Here is a 19,028-nt window from a genome sequence, read left to right as displayed (position 1 = left end):
GCCCGGGATTGGATGGGTGATCGTGATCTGTCCAATCCCGAGCAAGGGGGAGTGTCTATACGTGCGGGCAAAACAGCTATTCAAATGAATGCTGTGATTTTCTCCATGCGGAGGCGGCGGCTTTCGGCGGCAAAGGTATGGGGGAAATGGCTGGAGGGACATGTCTAGAGGGACATTGCTAGAGGGACATTGCTAGAGGGACATGGCTAGAGGGACATAGCTAGAGGGACATGGCTAGAGGGACATGGCTGCATATGTGAGGGACATGGCTGCATATGTGAGGGACATGGCTAGAGGGACATGGCTGCATATGTGAGGGACATGGCTAAAGGGACATGGCTGCATATGTGAGGGACATGGCTAGAGGGACATGGCTGCATATGTGAGGGACATGGCTAGAGGGACATGGCTGCATATGTGAGGGACATGGCTAGAGGGACATGGCTGCATATGTGAGGGACATGGCTGGGGGGACATGGCTGCATATGTGGGGGACATGGCTGGGGGGACATGGCTGCATATGTGGGGGACATGGCTGGGGGGACATGGCTGCATATGTGGGGGACATGGCTGGGGGGACATGGCTGCATATGTGGGGGACATGGCTGCATTTGGGGACACATTTAAAAAAAGTATCGGTATTCGGTATCGGCGACTACTTGAAAAAAAGTATCGGTACTTGTACTCAGTCCTAAAAAAGTGGTATCGGGACAACCCTAGTAACAATGTGGACATTGTTTGTCGTACAGCAGGTAGTTGTACATAAAGGAATAACATTAGATACAAAAATTGCGAACTAACAGAATAACAAGGGTTCTGAACCATTTAAGACTCATACAGTATTCTTATTCTTATAATAATAACTGTCAAGTTGTGGTACCCCTCCCTCTCTCAGGCACCCCTAATGGGAGCACTTGTGTGTCTTGAGAGGAGAGAGGAACCATATGTAATATATTAGTATGAACTTTAACACTCATAACATGTGAAATGTATAAAATTCTCATTGCACATATTATAAACCAAAACTTGAGTGAATTATTTATATTGCTCGGTCAAGAAAGAAATGGAAAATAGTTGTGACCAGGGTTTCCATACCTTTTGTGTTTAAAGGGGTTGTAAAGGTAAACATTTTTTCCCCTAAATAGCTTCCTTTACCTTAGTGCAGTCCTCCTTCACTTACCTCATCCTTCGATTTTGCTTTTAAATGTCCTTATTTCTTCTGAGAAATCCTCACTTCCTGTTCTTCTGTCTGTAACTAAACAAAGTAATGCAAGGCTTTCTCCCTGGTGTGGAGGAAGCCTCTTGAGGGGGGAGGGGGCGAGCAGGAGTGTCAGGATGCCCACTAACACACAGCTCCTTTCTCTATCTGCAAAGTAGATTGTGTCCTGACCCTCCTGCTTGCCCCCTCCCCCCTCAAGAGGCTTTCTCCACACCAGGGAGAAAGTGTCGCATTACTGTGTTTAGTTACAGACAGAAGAACAGGAAGTGAGCATTTCTCATAAGAAATAAGGACATTTAAAAGCAAAATCGAAGCATGAGGTAAGTGAAGGAGGACTGCACTAAAGTAAAGAAAGCTATTTAGGGAAAACATTTTTTACCATTACAACCCTTTTAAGCAGCTTGAACGTTGCTGGCGACTAGCATGGTTTAATTTCTGAAATGAAGGTTCACTAAGTCGATAGTGCTTGCAATGGATGGAATCTGGTCAGATTTCCAAAGTCTTGTTAGGATATGGGTTGTAACATGATGGAAAGGTTTAGGGATTTATTCGATAGTTAGGTTTAGTACTGCAAGATCAGGTGAGAGAGGTACTTGACTATTAGTCACGTTGGATATGATTTTAAAAATGGATTTCCAATAATCCTGGATAGGGATGAGCCGAACACCCCCTCGTTCGGTTCGCACCAGAACCTGCGAACAGACCAAAAGTTTGTGTGAACTTTAGAACCCCGATAAAGTCTATGGGACTTGGACGTTTGAAATGCAAATTTTAAAGGCTAATATGCAAGTTATTGTCCTAAAAAGTGTATGGGGACCCGGGTCCTGCCCCAGGGGACATGTATCAATGCAAAAATAGTTTTAAAAACTGCCGTTTTTTTGGAAGCAGTGATTTTAATAATGCTTAAAGTGAAACAATAACATTTAAATATTCCTTTAAATTTCGTACCTAGGGGTGTATAGTGCGCCTGTAAAGTAGCGCTAGTTTCCTGTGCTTAGAACTGTCCCTGCAGAAAATGTAATTTCTGAAGGAAAAAAGTAATTTAAAATCACTCGTGGCTATAATAAATTGTTGGCTCCCAGGAATAGAGAAAAGTCATTTATAAAAAAAAAAATGTGTGGGGGTCCCCCCAAATTCAATTACCAGGCCCTTCAGGTCTGGTATGGATATTAAGGGGAACCTGGCGTCAAATAAAAAAAATGACGTGGGGTTCCCCCCAAATATCCATTCCAGACCCTTCAGGTCTATTTTTTTAGGGGAACTCCACCCCAAATGGAAAAAAATGGCGTGGAGTTCCCCCCAAAAATCCACACCAGACCCTTTACCCGAGCACGCAACCTGGCAGGCCGCAGGAAAAGAGGGGGGATGAGAGAGTGCCCCCCCTCCTGAACTATACCAGGCCACATGCCCTTAACATTGGGAGGATGCTTTGGGGGTCTGTGGCCCCCTCAAAGCACCATGTCCCCATGTTGATGGAGACCAGCATAAAGGTTGAATGAAGGATGGATGGCCGCACTCCAAAAACCGTACAGGTTGTCTTTTATTAAATGAACAGCAAAAGCATTACCAGATCACAGCAACAGAAACAGGGGACAGCCGTCGTTTCGCACACAATCAGTGCTTATTCATGAATAAGCACTGATTTTGTGCGAAACGTCGGCTGTCCCCTGTTTCTGTTGCTGTGATCTGGTAATGCTTTTGCTGTTCATTTAATAAAAGACAACCTGTACGGTTTTTGGAGTGCGGCCATCCATCCTTCATTCAACCTTTATGCTTGCCTAGTGCACCGCCAGCACCCTTGGAATCCTGTACCAGTGCATGACCATATAGTAGACCCACCTGGAGCGGTGACTTTCTTTCTTCTATTCGCTTTGGATGTTGATGGAGACAAGGGCTTCATCCCCACAACCCTTGCCCGGTGGTTGTGGGGGTCCGGGGTCACATGACGGGTGGCCCCGCCCTCACCTACATAAGAGCTGTCACTGGCTGAAGCCGCGCCATTCCCGGGCTGTCTCCGGTGGAGACAGGTGATGCGTGCGCTGGATGGACATCTCATCGATGGATACTGGACCTGGATGAAGAGGAGATCTTCTCATCGCTGGACCCCGGAGAGGAGATCACCCATCGCAGGATACCGACAGCGTAGGAGCGGACACCGAGAATGGATTGCCACCGCTGGAATATTTTTTTTTTTTTAAAAAGGACTTTCCCAACGGCGTCTGTGTTTTTTTTTTTTACAATTGTTACACTTTCTTTGTGAAATGGTAGAGGTACAATGTACCCCATTACCAATTCACATAGGGGGGGGGCTGGGATCTGGGGGTCCCCTTTGTTAAAGGGTCCTTCAGATTCCGATAAGCCCCACGCCCGCAGACCCCCACAACCACCGGGCAAAGGTTGTGGGGATGAGGCCCTTGTCCCCATCAACATGGGGACATGGTGCTTTGAGGGGTCACAGACCCCCTAAAGCATTCTCCCAATGTTAAGGGCATGTGGCCTGGTACGGTTCAGGAGGGGGGGCGCTCTCTCGTGCTGAAGGGCCTGGTAATTGTATTTGGGGGGACCCCACGCATTTTTTTTCTGAATGACTTTTCTCTGTATTGCCGGGAGCCGACAATTCATTATAGCCGTGAGTGATTTTAAATGACTTGTTTTCCTTCAGAAATGACACTTTGTGGAGGGACAGTTCTAAGCATGGGAAACAAGCACTACTTTACAGGCATACTATACACCCCCCCCCCCCCCCCCAGGTACGAAATTTAAAGGAATATTCACTTTTATTGTTTCACTTTAAGCATTATTAAAATCACTGCTCCCGAAAAAACTGCAGTTTTTAAAACTTTTTTTGCATTGATACATGTCCCCTGGGGCATGACCCAGGTCCCCAAACACTTTTTATGACAATAACTTGCATATTAGCCTTTAAAATTAGCACTTTAGATTTCAAACGTTTGAGACCCATAGGGCCAGATTCTCAACGCCTGAAAATAGGCTTCTTCCGATCGGCATAACTTTTGTACGCCGGCGTAGCGTAGGCGCATATTTACGCCGAGAGCACCCAGCCCTCCAATTGATTTCATAATCAAATATGCAAATAAGGGAGATGCGCCGATTCCCGAACGTACGACCGCCCGACGCAGGCTACGCGCGGTGCGCGTAAGCTGTACGTCCGGTCTAAACTTGCCCCTCATAAAGCAGGGGCAACTTTGCACCAGACGTGTGCAGGTTAGCTGGAGAGCAGCTTTAGCAGCACCGTTACGGACGAGCTGAGCAACCACACTTTCAGGACAAGACTTCTGTATGCCAACATGCCAGGGGCACTGTTCAAGTGCATTCAGTCTTACCCCTTTCAATGGATGTAACTCTGTCATCCAAGGAGTGTATGTTTGAGGAGATTTTTGTGAATAGTGAGGATAGGTCTGTCATTAAGGAAGTTTGTAAGGACAGCAACATATCTTTTAGCCAGCGGCAGTGCGTCCATAAAGGGAGCAGGAGCGCCACCCCTCTCTCCTGTCACTCTCTAATTGCATTGCATGAATCTATTTATGCTAGCTGCTGACACCCCCTATTCAGGTGTCCGGCCCCTTTTCGGTCACCGGGTACCTGAATTACAGCGGTGGGGGTGTTTTTCTGATGCCCTCGATTAGAGCCATAGGCACAGTGGCTGCGTTTGATGGGCACAGTGGCTGCGTTTGATGGGCACAGTGGCTGCATTTGATGGGCAAAGTGGCTGTGTTTGTTGGGCAAAGTGGTTGCGTTTGATGGGCAAAGTGGCTACGTTTGGCACAGTGGCTGCAATTGATGTTTTTTTTTCCAGAATTTTTCAGTTTGTTTGCGCCCCCCCCCCCCCAAAAAAATGGAGCACCAGTCTCCTCCTTCTTGGAAAACCGAACACAAATAGTGAAACTGGGGTCTTTCAGTTCTCAAAAACGTACAGTGTCATGCGGAGTCCCTCAGGGATCTCCCTTATCGCCCGTATTGTTTAATATCTATCTTCGCCCTCTCTTTGAAATCATCAGTAACCAGAAGTTACTTTACCACTCCTATGCAGACGACACACAACTGTATTTCCGCATCTGCAACAAAAAGGATCATTCTCTTGGACTAGAGAAATGCCTCACTCTAATAGATAACTGGATGACAAACAGTTATCTTAAACTCAATGGTTCGAAAACAGAACTTCTCCTGTTTCACGCTAACCGGAAAAATCACCCCGCGTCAACATGGACTCCCCCACCCATTCTGGGTAAAACTATCACCCCTAGCACCAAAGTCAAAAGTCTCGGAGTCATTTTCGATACCTACATGACAATGGATGCACAAATAGGGTCAGTAGTCAGTGGATCCCACCATCTGCTGCGCCTACTACGCAGACTCACGCCCTTTATCCCGAAAGAGGACATTGCAGTCGTAGTGGGAACAATCATCAATTCCAGACTCGACTACACAAATGCCCTCTATCTAGGACTCCCCAAATACCAAATCACTTGTCTGCAAGTCGTTCAAAATACGGCCGCTCGACTAGTGACTGGGAAAAAAACATGGGAATCAATCTCACCTTCACTGAGATCCCTTCATTGGTTGCCAGTAAAAGACAGAATCACTTTCAAGGCACTCTGCCTAATACATAAGTGTATTCAAGGCAACGCCCCCCAATATCTATGCGAAAAAATAAAAGCCCATAACCACAATCGCATTTTGCGATCCACCAATCAAAACCTCCTCCAGATACCCAAGGCCAGATACAAGTCCAAAGGAGATCGAAGATTTGCAGTCCAGGGACCTCGCCTGTGGAATGCACTCCCAACCACCATCCGACTGGAGTCGGACCACTTGGCCTTCAGGAGAAAGATTAAAACCCATCTCTTCTGAGGTCAAGGGGTTCCTTACCCATGAAATGGATACAGTGCCCAGAGGCGATTCAGTTCGCATGTGTTGCGCTTTACAAGTCTCTCTCTCTCTCTCTCTCTCACCAATGCTTTTAGCGTGGTGTCCATTATAGGCAGACCTGTGGTGGGGAAAGACACCATGGAGGAGTGTAGGGCCTGGTTTGAAAGGAAAGTATTAAAGGCCTGGGCCTTGATTTGCGGGTTCAGAGTCTGTGAGGGTTATGTCTGTGAGGGGATCCCTCCCAGGGGCTTGTGTGGGAGATGTAGGGGAAACGGAAGTGGTCGATTCATCAGGAATCTCATCAGGGAGATCCTTGTAGGAGTCCGGGCGGCACCATCTTGTGTAAAACTAACCTTATCTGCCAGCTTAAAGGAGAAGGCCTTCAGTTTCTGCGGCTTATACTCATTCATCCTCTTTCTGAACATGATGTCTGGGATGTCTGGAAGCTCTGGTTTGAGGATGGCTGCAGATTGAGGTTCGGATCGGGCCTGTGTCGTTCCGGTTCTCTCCCTGGCTGACGAACTGTGTGATTAGGCGTCCATCTTGAGCTCCGGTCGGTCATATGAATAATTAGCGTGATTCTATTTTTATATACTATTGTTAGAATGTTAGCAGTTTATTGCAGTCCCTTGTCTGCTTCTGTCATGTAGACATTGAGATGAGTCATTTCAGTAAACTTCACTAAAATCACTTGTGAAAGTGTAAGGAACTACCATTGTGACAGGTTTTCTTCCGGCTAGCTATACAATATAGTTTTGTTAGGCTTTCTTGATTATTCTACCACGAGGGCTCAGATATACTCACCCTCTGTACATCCACTATATTATATAGTACTGGACAGTGTGACCACATTTTCTAAAGCCTTCAGCTATTTCACTTTGTAGTTACTACACCTATGGCTGGGCTACACACATCTAACATCCCATGTCGGCTCTTCTTCAGTAGATCCAGCTCTGCAGTTGGAGACAGTTGCCTTGTCGTGATATGATCCTGGTGTAAAATCGAAGTGTCCATGTCACCCAGACAGGCATAGAAACCAAAGAAGGACCCTCCTCCTCCATGATAAAGAAAAAAGAAGACTCAAGACCTGCAGCATCACATTTATTTATTTCAAGTACTTATATAGCGGCCTCAATTTATGCAGTGCTTTACATATTATACATTCACATCAGTCCCCGCCCTCAAGGAGCTTACAATCTAAGGTCCCTAACTCACATTCATTCACTAGGACCAATTTACTTACCAGATTTCCATTGAAGTGTGGGAGGAAACTAGAGGACCCAGAGGAAACCCACACAGGCACAAGGAGAACATGCATACTCCAGGCAGGTAGTGTCATTGTTGAGATTTGAACCAGTGACGGTTGTGCTGATGGGCAGATGTGAGAACCATTTAGCCACTTTGTTGCCCACCACATGACAACAGACTTAGGCAAGTAGAAGGGGGTCTTATCTGCAGCAATAGCAGATCAGGGCAACCATGATGCCAACAGTTTACTGCATATATTTACAACTTCTGGAACAGCCACGGCAGGTTGGCTCCCCTGCACGAGCCGTCGTAGCTGTATGTTGGCTGTTTAAGACACTTTGGCAGGCATGGATGAGCCCACAGTGTGTCCCCGGAGCTGATGCGCATACCCGGCGGGCGCGATGACCACCGGGCACCCGTGATCGCTTGTGACAGAGCAAGAACAGGGATCTGTGTGTGTAAACACACAAATCCCGGTTCTCTCAGGAGAGAGGAGACAGTTTGTGTGCTCCTACTAAGTAGAACCACTGATCGGTCTCCTCCCCTAGTCAGTCCCACCCATCCCACAGTTAGAAGACACCTAGGGAACACACCCCCTAGTGTTAACCCCTTCCCTGCCAATGACATTTATACAGTAATCAGTGGCTATTTTTAGCTCTGATCACTGAATAAATGTCAATGGTTCCAAAAAAGTGTCAAAAGTGTCCGATCTGTCCCCTGCATGTCGCAATCATGATAAAAATAGCTGATCACCACCATTACTAGTAAAAAAAAAAAAATAATAATAATACAAATGAAATAAATCTATCCCCTATTTTGTAGAAGCTATAACTTTTGCGCAAACCAACCAATATAAGCTTATTGTGATTTTTTTTACCAAAAATATGTAGAAGAATAAATTTTGGTCTAAACTGAGGAAAACATATTTTTTTTTTTTTAAAGTTTGGATATTTATTATAGCAAAAAGTACAAAATATTGTGTTTTTTTTTTTCAAAATTTTCGCTCTTTTTTTTTCTAACTCAAAAAATTAAAAACTCAGAGGTGATCAAATGGCACCAAAAGAAAGCTCTATTTGTGGGGGGAAGCACATAAATTTTGTTTGTTTACAACTTCGTACAAACGTGCAATTGTCAGTTAAAACAACACGGTGCCGTATCGAAAAAAATGGTCAGGTCAGGAAGGGGGCAAATCCTTCCTGTGGTTAAAGTGGTTAATATATATTAATATGGCAGGGAAGTTGTCAGGTTGCCTTGATAATTTGATCCTTTTAATCACTTTTGTGATTAAAAGCTGGTAACAGGCTGAGAATGCTAGACAATTGCCCATGTGCATGGCGAGTGTGCATGGATTGGCATGGAAATCAGGTGACTGGCATTTTCAGAAGCAAAGGTTATTGACACACAGCATTTTTCTTCCACTACAGTTTTCTCTTAATCATTTTACAGTAGCTCCCCCAAATTATTAGAAAATTGCTATTGAGAACCTATAACTGTTGTACAGTGTAGGTAATAGTTCTGTGGAAGGGATCATTCTAGCTTAGAAGATAAACTTCTACTGCAGGTAAGTACAAGAAAAAACATATCAACAGTTTTAGAGATACAAAACATATTTGTAGGTTAAATCAACATAATTATTGTAAGCTGAAATTGTCAACAAGGTTTGTGGTGATTTAACATCGTAACTCAGGGTCCCCCGATGTATGATTTTAATCAGGGATGATTGTGAGTCTTTCTATGCCTCTTAATTTTTGATAATACATTTCTTTCAAGTTACATGTTACTTTTTCCTTGTGAGGAAGATTGTACTAATTAACCCGAGAATATAATTAGGCTCATGCATCAAAATTAGTCCTATTCGTGGTCCAAAAATAACACTAATTTGATGTTAAGATGCTGGATATGTGTCATCATAAACAGGAAAAAAAAGGTCTACAAGTACTTTCGTCATAAGACTGGGTAGAAGTCTTATTCACCTGATTATTGTCACCTGATAGATTTCATGTTAAAATGCGAATTACCGGTACTTTGGAAAGTAAAATAGTCACGCAGGAAAATAGTCATTTTATGTTTCATCAAAAAATTTGTTAACTTTTAAATCAAAAAATCAAAAATCAGGTGAGGAGATGCCCGATTAGACACATGGGAGACATTCTTTGGTGGTAGTCCTTGGTGGAAGATTTCTGATACTGTGGAAGAGTTACCTTGATTGGAGGCACAAGAACTGTGGTGGCTGTTTTTTTCTGGACACTTAGAACCAAATTGGATGACATATGGGACAGTTTACATGTTTTGTTTGTATTTATTTACTGCACATGTTATTTGATGATTGTATAATTTATGAGCATTGTTGTACATATGCACATTCTGAGACAACATTTTTTATTTTATTGGGAAGCGCTTCACTGTTACTGGGTATGCGTCTTAAATTTTCTCAAATCTTCCAGTGCAGTTCTCAAAACTGTAAAATCAGGAAGTTGTATTCTGTACTGTGTTAGGATATCTCTTTCATCCTCTAATTGGCTATTTGCAGAAAACTTCTATAGATAGAGGTATACACATGAACTGTAAGGTGCTGTGCAAAGACTGTAGGAGTTTGTTTCAGTAAAGGTTTTCTGTAAAAAATACAGCCTGGTCCCAGCCTGTGACTGGACAATGAAGGAGCAGAAGTGCACTGATGAGGTAATCCCTTCGCTGTTCCCTCCTGTAAGCATGTTTAGGTAGAGCAATAGAGCTCTGGCTGACTCAGAGTGTTGCCCCTCCATCTCACAGTCTGCTGCTGCACAGGGGATTATAGGAGGCCGATATCCATACAGATTTGGATGATACAACATAGCTCTATTTAAAAATATATTATATGGCCTAAAGTTTGTGGATACCCAAGTTTGTGGATATATGATTTTTCGGAAATCCAAATCCAAAACGAAGTGCATAAAATTAGGCACACAGCCATACAATCTCCATTGACATGCCTCAACATACAAAGCCATTTTTGCCAATTGTGCACTTTGTCTTTGTGGCAAAAGTTTTGGGAAGGCCCTTTTCTGTTCAAGCCATGAAGACATGGTTTGATGAGTTTGGGGTGGGGGAACTCAAGTGGCCTGCACATAGCTCTGACCTTTAATTGATATTAAATGCATTTTTTTTAAATACAAAACATGTCATACTTACCTGTTCTGTGCTGTGGTATTGCACAGAGCAGCATCCTCCTAATCTCGGGTCCCCTGCTGGCACTCCTAGCCCCTTCCTCCTGTCGAGTGCCCGCATAGCAATACGATTGGAGCAACCAAAAGAAGCTCGCTCCTGAGCTGATGCTCTGTGTCCATTCACACATGGAGTGTGGCTCAGCCCTGCCCCACACCCACTCATTAGCTCACTGGTTGTGATTGACAGTAGTGGGAGCCATTGGCTACCATTGTTGTCTCAGCCAATGAGGAGGAAGAGACTCGGGAGAGCCACTGCTCTCATGCACATCGCTGGATTGACATGGGATTTAGGTAGATTTGGTGGGGAGATGGGGGGTTGCTGCACACAGAAGTTTTTTTTACCTTCATGCATTGATGTATGAAGGAAAAAACCTTGAGCCTTTACAACCAATTTAACCTTATTGGACACCTTTGTGATGAATTGGAATCATGATTGCAAGTCAAGTCTTCAGTATCTGACCTTACAAAAAGCATAAGTTGATACTCAGACAAGAAAGGTTAAACAAAATAGAACAGACTTGGTGGCCCACCTAGTCTTTTTTTGCCATCACTCTTCTATGTATCCAAGTACATCCTGTGTTAGCTTCAACACCACCCAGCATGGAGCTTACACAGGGTTATAGACAAATGGTGGAGGGTGTGTTTCCTGTCACTTTGTCCATTTACACCTGTAATTTCCCCTGCGTTTCCTTAGCAGTTCATTGAGTAAAGTAGTTCTGAACATACTGTACAATGTTATAGACACTTTATAATCCAGGTATAACTATGCAGGAAACATAACTGCTTTTGTTTAGTTTCAGAAATTATTATCTTACCTGTTCACACAGTTAAAACGTTTTTTGACCATGCATCTCTTCTTTCTGACAGTGGGGACGGGGTTATAAGACATTCTGCAGACACACAGTGTGCCTGTATTCCATAGTCTGTTCAGTCTCAGGTAAGATGCAGGCTGTGCTTGAGCAGAGGGTGTGTTCAGGAGGCAGGCTGGGATTGGAAGGGGGTGTGTGCCAGAGGCAGGCTGTGATTGGTCAAGGGGCATGGTGGCATGGTGGCTGCAAACTACCCAATACAAGCATGCTGTGTGTCTGCACAGCGCCCAATACCTCTGAATTGCCGGCCAAAGAATGCAAACTGATAAAAAAATATAGATATATGAACACACACACATAGAAAAATAATTAATATTGGGAGCAACATATAAGTTTACTTGCTGTCCAGAGCTGCATCCTAAATAACCTTATACACACAAATAACACATTGATATTCTTTTCTAGCATACATGACAACCCAAGTAGCACTGTGCAGTCTCTATGTATTAAGATTTAATACACCTTTGGTATAGTCAGACTGACATTACAAAAGACAGAAAAATCCTCAAAATCTTAGACGAAAGCCCATTGATAAAATATTCTCATTCTATAATGTTAGATTGTTTTTGATCTCTAACATCCTGCTGTATATTTCTAAACAGACAGCAGTTTATCACAATGCTGTACTTACCTTCATTTCTATTTCGGCTGCTGTGTGTTTGGTCGTTTCCAGTTTTTCCACCAGGAGTGTGTCCCCTAGGAAATTACTTTCTGCTGCCGATAGGCGTGTCAGTAATTCATCCTCAAGCATTTTCAACTCAATTTTGAAATAATTCTGTTGCTTTGTGAGCTCAGACTGAAAAGAAAATGGCAAGTTTTAGATCTGTAATTCGAACCACGCCAACAATGGGAATACACTTTGCTACCTTTTAATCTTCTTTATTATTCAACATTTTACAATAGTTCTAAGGCGCTTAAGGTCAGGGCTAATATACAGAGAGAAAAGGGAGTATAATTTAGGCCCCTATCCTTTTTAGTGACCATTTTACCTTGTATTTGCTCCATTTACATAGGAAAAAAAAAACTTCACGAAATGCTTTTTTGGTTTACTTTATTTGCATATTTTTTTCATTCAATAAAGTGATTTTTTTTTCTTCATTGCAGGCATTTGAGATGTAAAATATCTTAATATAAATATGTGATAATTTTAACATAATGGGCTCATATTCATCTGAGTATTTATTCAAATATTTAAAATGTGTATGTTCTCTAAACACATTACATATAACTACACATACAGGTGTGTACAGAATCTTCCCTCTCTGGTATAGTAGTATGTCAAAAGATACAAAATTATGACATCTTGTTATACTCATGCTTGTACATGATTAGGGATGAGCTTGGAGTTTGAGTCAAACTCATGTTTCGACTCGAACATTGCCTGTTCGGCGAACAGCGAACAATTTGCGGTGTTCGCGGCAAATTCGAAAAGCCGCGGAACACCCTGTAAAAGTCTATGGGAGAAATCTAAAGTGCTAATTTTAAAGGCTAATATGCAAGTTATTGTCCTAAAAAGTGTTTGGGTACCTGGGTCCTGCCCCAGGGGACATGCATCAATGCAAAAAAAGTTTTAAAAACATCATTTTTTTCAGGAGCAGTGATTTTAATAATGCGTAAAGTGAAACAGAAATATCCCTTTAAATTTAGTACCTAGGGGGGGTGTATAGTATGCCTGTGAAGTAGCGCTTGTTTCCCGTGCTTAGAACTGTCCCTGCACAAAGTGTAATTTCTGAAGGAAAAAAAGTCATTTAAAACTACTCGCGGCTATAATGTTGGCTCCTGGCAATACAGAGAAAAGTCATTCATGAAAAAAAAAAGCGTGGGGGTTCCCCTAAATTCAATAACCAGGCCCTTCAGGTCTGGTATGGATATTAAGGGTAACCCTGCGTCAAATTTAAAAAAAATTACGTGGGGTTCCCCCCAAATATCCATTCCAGACCCTTCCGGTCTGGTATGGATTTTAAGAAGAACTCCACCCCAAATTTAAAAAAAAATGTTGTGGAGTTCCCCCCAAAAATCCACACCAGACCCTTTATGTGAGCATGCAACCTGGTAGGCCGCAGGAAAAGAGGGGGGACGAGAGAGTGCCCCCCCTCCTGAACCGTACAAGACCACAAGCCCTCAACATTGGGAGGATGCTTTGGGGGTCTGTGACTACTCAAAGCACCATGTCCCTGTGTTGATGGGGACAAGGGCCTCATCCCCACAACCCTTGCCCAGTGGTTGTGGGGGTCTGCGGGCGGGGGGCTTATCGGATCCTGGAAGACCCCTTTAACAAAGGTGATCCCCAGATTTCGCCCCCCTATGTGATTTGGTAATGGGGTACATTGTACCTCTACCATTTCACAAAGAAAGTGTAAATAATTGTAAAAAAAAACACACACAAACACCCTTGGGAAAGTCCTTTATTACAAAAAAAAATTAAAAATTCCAGTAGTGGTAATCCACTCTCGGTTTCCGCTCCAACGCTCTCGGTATCCTGCGACGGTGATCTCCTCTCCGGGGTCCAGCGAGGAGAAGATCTCCTCTTCATCCAGGTCCAGGATCCAGCGATGAGATGTCCATCCAGCGCACGCATCCTTCACCTGTCTCCACCAGAGACAGCCCGGCGAATGACGCGGCTTCAGCGGTGACAGCTCTTATGTAGGTGAGGGCGGGGCCACCTGTCACGTGACCCCATCCCCCTCTGACGCAAGGGAAAGCCAAGGCTTTCCCAGTGACCCCTCTGATGTAACACAGGTTTGCCTAGTTCAGGGAAGGAATGAGGGCCCCTTCCTGACCACCCGGGCTGCATACTCAGATAAGGGTCCAGTTTGGATACTGGGGGAGAACCTCACGCTTTCTTGTTTTTGCATGAGGTTCCACCTCCCCTAAAATCCATACCAGATTAGAAGCGTCTGGTATGGAATTTGTGGGGGCCCAATGCGCTTTTCTTTTTTTCCATGGGGTCCCCTTAAAATCTATACCAGAGCTAAAGGGCATAGAAATAATTTTGGGACTCACACTGTTTTTTCTTATAACATTCCTGCTGTTTGTTTACACTCAACTGTCAGTCTGGAAATCCTGGCTGACAGCTGAAAGTGCCGGGCGGGGATGAGTCACTTGTTGTTAGGATGCCGGCGTGTCCCAGCTCCCTAACAACCAGGAGGAGGCTGCCACATTTAGCTGTCGTAATAACACCACTGCTAAATGCTTTGCTTCACTCTGCAGCTAGAGGTATGTTTGGCTGCGCTTCCATTTGTTCAGTCATTTTTCCAAGATTCTCCAAAAACTGCACACAGTGCAGAATCCTCCATCATATTATGTCGCCTCCTGGTCAAATGTTCTTAGCCCATTTAGGCTTCATGTACACTGCTGTTGGTAAATGGACATTTAGGAGCAGTTGGGGATTTTTTTCAGCTGCCCCTGAACTCTCCTCTATGTTATCTTATTAGTACATGTATACAGGGTCATTTATAGTCGTTTCTAGGCAGTTGAGTTTAGAAGCATTTTTTAGAAAGCAAAAAAATGTGTTCAGTACGGATGTTCAGAGGCATTTGAAATGGCAAGTGCCTGTAACAGCTTGTAAACATGTGTAAACGTGGTAACTCGCGTTTAGCTGTGTTTCGTTTACAGACGTTTTCATTTTTGACTTTGAAAAAAATGAAAACGCTTCTAAACGCAAACGGGGCTAAACGCAGCATGTAAACGGGGCAAAATGGACAGTTTTAAACGTTGGTTACTATCTGTCAAGTTAAATCATTCGGAAGAGGTTGTAAAACGTCCCGGGTACATTAAGCCTAACTCTCGTGGTTCGAATGTTCTTAAACTATTTTTCTCTAAGGATCGAATGGGTTGTTACATTTCCTGGCAAAGGCATTCCCTGGCAAAGTCAACAAGGAAACGATTACACATATCATGGCTGCTGATAGACATCACAGATCACCAGTGGTGGCTGGTGTTTTTTTGTTTGAGGGGTGGCAAACAACCACCCCCCTGCCCAGCTGCACCTCACCCCCTCTTGTTGTCTGCCGGTCCACCAGCACTTACCCCATTTAGGCGGCAGGCACATCAGGCAGCGGCGGGGATCGGGCATCAGTGGGCACATGTCTTCTCCTACTCACTTTCACCGTGCATCTCCTCTCCTCCTCCTAGGCGTCCAATAGGATCGCCTGTCTTTCAGTCAATCGGGGGACGGGTATCAGACCCGCTTCCTGATTGGGCTGGAGGAGGATCAGTGTTGCAACAGCGAATATTCATTCACTGTTGTAACACCTGGGAGGGCTCATGGCGAGCCCATCCTATTTTAGAGCCTATTAGAGCCTCTGGCTCTAATCAGGTGCTTCAAAAAACACCCCTGCTGCTGTAATTCATTCGCCCAACGTCCTGAAAGGGGCCGGACGCATGAATAGGGGGTAGCGGCCATGGATCATAGAGCATTAATTAGGATCTGGAGGCCGTGAATAGAGGGGGCGGCACCCCTCATGAACAGGTCGCCACTGCTCGCCAACCATCTGCAAAGTTGGGCCAAAAGTTTGTTAGACCTTTCCAAATTTCTGCTCAAATCAATCCGGTCAGCATTAACTTAAAACGTTCTGATTCACCTTGTCTTTCACATGTCGCTACTTAAACCAATTAATGAAAATCCCTTTTCTGGAAGAATTCCTCCACCTTTTGAGGTACAGGATGAAGTAGAAATTGTGACAGAGAAAATTCTTGATTCCAGGACCTTTAGGAACAAATTACAATATCTGGTTCAGTAGTAAGGATGTAGGCCAGACGAAGAGAACATTTCTCCCCCTAGATTAGCAAGAGAATTCCACCAGAGATTCGAACCTGCAACCTCTGCTGCTTCCAGCAGTATCTAAGCTGAGCCACTTGACAGCACCCTGCCCAATTCCTTCGAGAATTTTCATGAATCTCCCCTTTGCTGTGCCATATTCCTCCTCCATGGACAGTTCACCATTTTCTGTGCAATATTTCCCCTTCACAGACTGTTAACCTGTGCTGTCCCTTATTGTTACCCTGAGGATCTTCTCCCCTCCTTGTGCCATAATATTTGGAGGATAATTTCTCCATGCTCTGCCTTATTGTAACTCACAGATTGTAAACTCTTGCTGTGCCAACATGCTGTCCTGAAGATCCTCTCCCCTTGTTGTGGCATAATACCTGAAGGATCATTTTTCCCCGTTGCTGTTTCTTATAGCTGCCTTGTGGAATATCTCCCTGTTGAGACCTATTGCCATTCCATGGACTTTTAACCCATTTTAGTGCCATACTCCCACTCCACAGACTGTTAACCCTTGCTGTGCCATAATGCTGCCCTGAGGATAATCTCCCCTTGTTGTGCTCCATTACTGTCCTGAGAAACATCTCTCCATGCAGTGCCATATAGATACTCTGTAGCTGTGGCATACTGCTATTTCACGGACAGTCTATCTGTACTGTGATTTATTTCACTGCCCTGTGAACTGTTTCTCTGGGCTGTGTCCCAATGCCGTCCCTCCTGTACACTCAGTCTCCCAATAAATGCCTGCACGTCGGATTCGTGTCATCCACCTCTGTGTGCTCTCTCTGCGCTCCTAGTCTGTCACACCCTTTTCTGCTGAAACCTGGTATCCTATGTCAGAACCATTTTATCAAAGTTCTGCTACACCACACTTTAAAAGTGTAGGGGGAACTCTGGGTATTACTAAACTGTAATAAAACATACTGTAGGTCCAGTCAGAGCCTGCAGCCGAACTGAGTGAAACATTTTCCTGGTTCACACTGCTGGCATACTTCCATTTTTACTAAAAACAATGTAGGCCAACAGATCTAGAAGCTCAAATGTAACATCTTGAGTTGTTGTTCTCCAAAGAAATTCCTCAGTCTGATCACCAAAATGTAATACGTGGTCCTTTAGAGAAGGATATATTTCAACCCCCTGAAAAGGTACTCACCGTTGTTTTTACAGAACAGCAATTTTCAGTCATTAGATTGTCAAAGCTGCCCACATACATATGACAAGGTTATAGAAAGTGCCATAATAATATTGACAAAATATTTTAACATACTAAAATTGTAAAGAGTTTTCACATTTTCTTTTTGTAAAGGTAAAACATATTTTTCTATTGTAAAAGTTTTGTTAAGTATACCAGTATAGCAAAAATGTACATATAAACAATAAATACCTATATTAGAAAAAAAGTTCAAATTTGAGATGATGGTACCTTGAAATCCTCTAGGTCGGGTCTCTCCAAATTAACAACATCAGCTAGTAGCTGATCTTCCAAACCATCCCGCGTTACAGTGAAATTGATTAATGTGGTCTGTGCTTGGATTTCAGGCTTGTAGTGTGGATTGGCAAGCTTAGTGTGAAGAATTAGTCGAAATTTTGGGTGAAACTTGATCTCCTTATCCCCAATTCGGATGTACCTGTTAAGCAAAACCAACTCTTATGTGTTAATTTTAATAAACCTATGAAAGTTCTTCACAGAGAGACTCTGGTAGGCCTCTTTTGGCATTAGGTGTCTGTTAGCATACACATTAATGTGGTAACCAGATTTTTAAACTAAATCTAAGAACAACCTACTGGCTCTTTCTTAAAATAATGGCCTCATTTGTAGCCACACCCACAAAATCATTAAAAATCTATATGACTGCACAGTGCTTAAGAAAGTCAGCCCATTAGATGTTTAGTGCATGTGAAGGACTGGCTGCAGCAGTACCACATTTCGGTGACTCCTACAATTCTAGGTGACTCCATTACTAGCATGGCTACCTGGTAGGATTGTGGAAGACTTGGATTACCCTTGGCTACTCTGAGGAATGGAATGTGGAAGGGTTTAAGGGGTTGTGGTCAAATTAAATTTGAACTTAAAAAATCAAATCAAAAGGCATCAAATTACAGATTAGACATTCTGACATATTATAAGAATGTCTAATCTGTAATTTGATGCCTTTTGGAGATTTTTCCATCTTTCCTTGGCTTCAATATGCACATTAATATTTTTTTTTACCTGGGGTCCTCAAACTTTCGATCCCCACTGTATTGTATTCCCGCTGAGATTTGTGTTTGATCAGAAATCAAGGAAAATTGCTACATGGGTCAAAATATTCTGCAACGTTACCATCTAGCCTTATATGTAACCAGGGCTGCTATCATTGCAAAATAAGAGATTTTGGATCCTTCTATGTATGTAAAGGTGAAACTCTAAAAATTTGAATATCATGCAAAGGTTCATTTAGTTCACTAATGCAACTTAAAAGGTGAAACTAATACAGTAAAACCTTGGATTGAGAGCATAATTCATTCCGAAAGCATGCTTGTAATCAAAAGCACTTGTATATCAAAGCAAATTTTCCTATAAGAAATAATATAAACTCAAATGATTTGTTCCACAACCATTTATTCATAAGTCCAACAGTTTATAGTCCATATTAAAAGATTATAGCAATGTGATAGGTTGTGTAACCAATAAATGTTCATCCACAAATGGAAGCCTCCCCAAGGAGATTAGAAGCAAAATCAAGAAGGAACTACAGAGTATAAAACAGAAGATTGGTGCCTCTAAGTGTAGCAATATGGTTACATTTAATGAAGGTACAACATTTAGCAACTCACATGGTTGATGATTA

The 19,028-nt window shown here is 43.3% G+C and overlaps 1 protein-coding gene across 1 annotated transcript in view; it reads right to left on the bottom strand.

Annotated features, from left to right (window-relative positions):
* LOC120944438 (dynein heavy chain 11, axonemal-like) overlaps positions 1 to 19,028 on the bottom strand; it is a 229,075-nt gene that overhangs the window by 110,509 nt on the left and 99,538 nt on the right. The window contains exons 13-14 of the mRNA XM_040358500.1: positions 17,621 to 17,825; positions 12,061 to 12,225 (exon numbers count right to left, since the gene is read on the bottom strand). Of these exons, the coding sequence (XP_040214434.1) occupies positions 12,061 to 12,225; positions 17,621 to 17,825 (370 nt within the window). The remainder of the gene's footprint in view (positions 1 to 12,060; positions 12,226 to 17,620; positions 17,826 to 19,028) is intronic.

The sequence above is a fragment of the Rana temporaria genome, chromosome 6 (assembly GCF_905171775.1).
Source record: "Rana temporaria chromosome 6, aRanTem1.1, whole genome shotgun sequence".
Classification (NCBI taxonomy): domain Eukaryota; kingdom Metazoa; phylum Chordata; class Amphibia; order Anura; family Ranidae; genus Rana; species Rana temporaria.
Note: the sequence above shows the minus strand (reverse complement) of the source record. Positions and strands in the feature narration are given on the sequence as shown.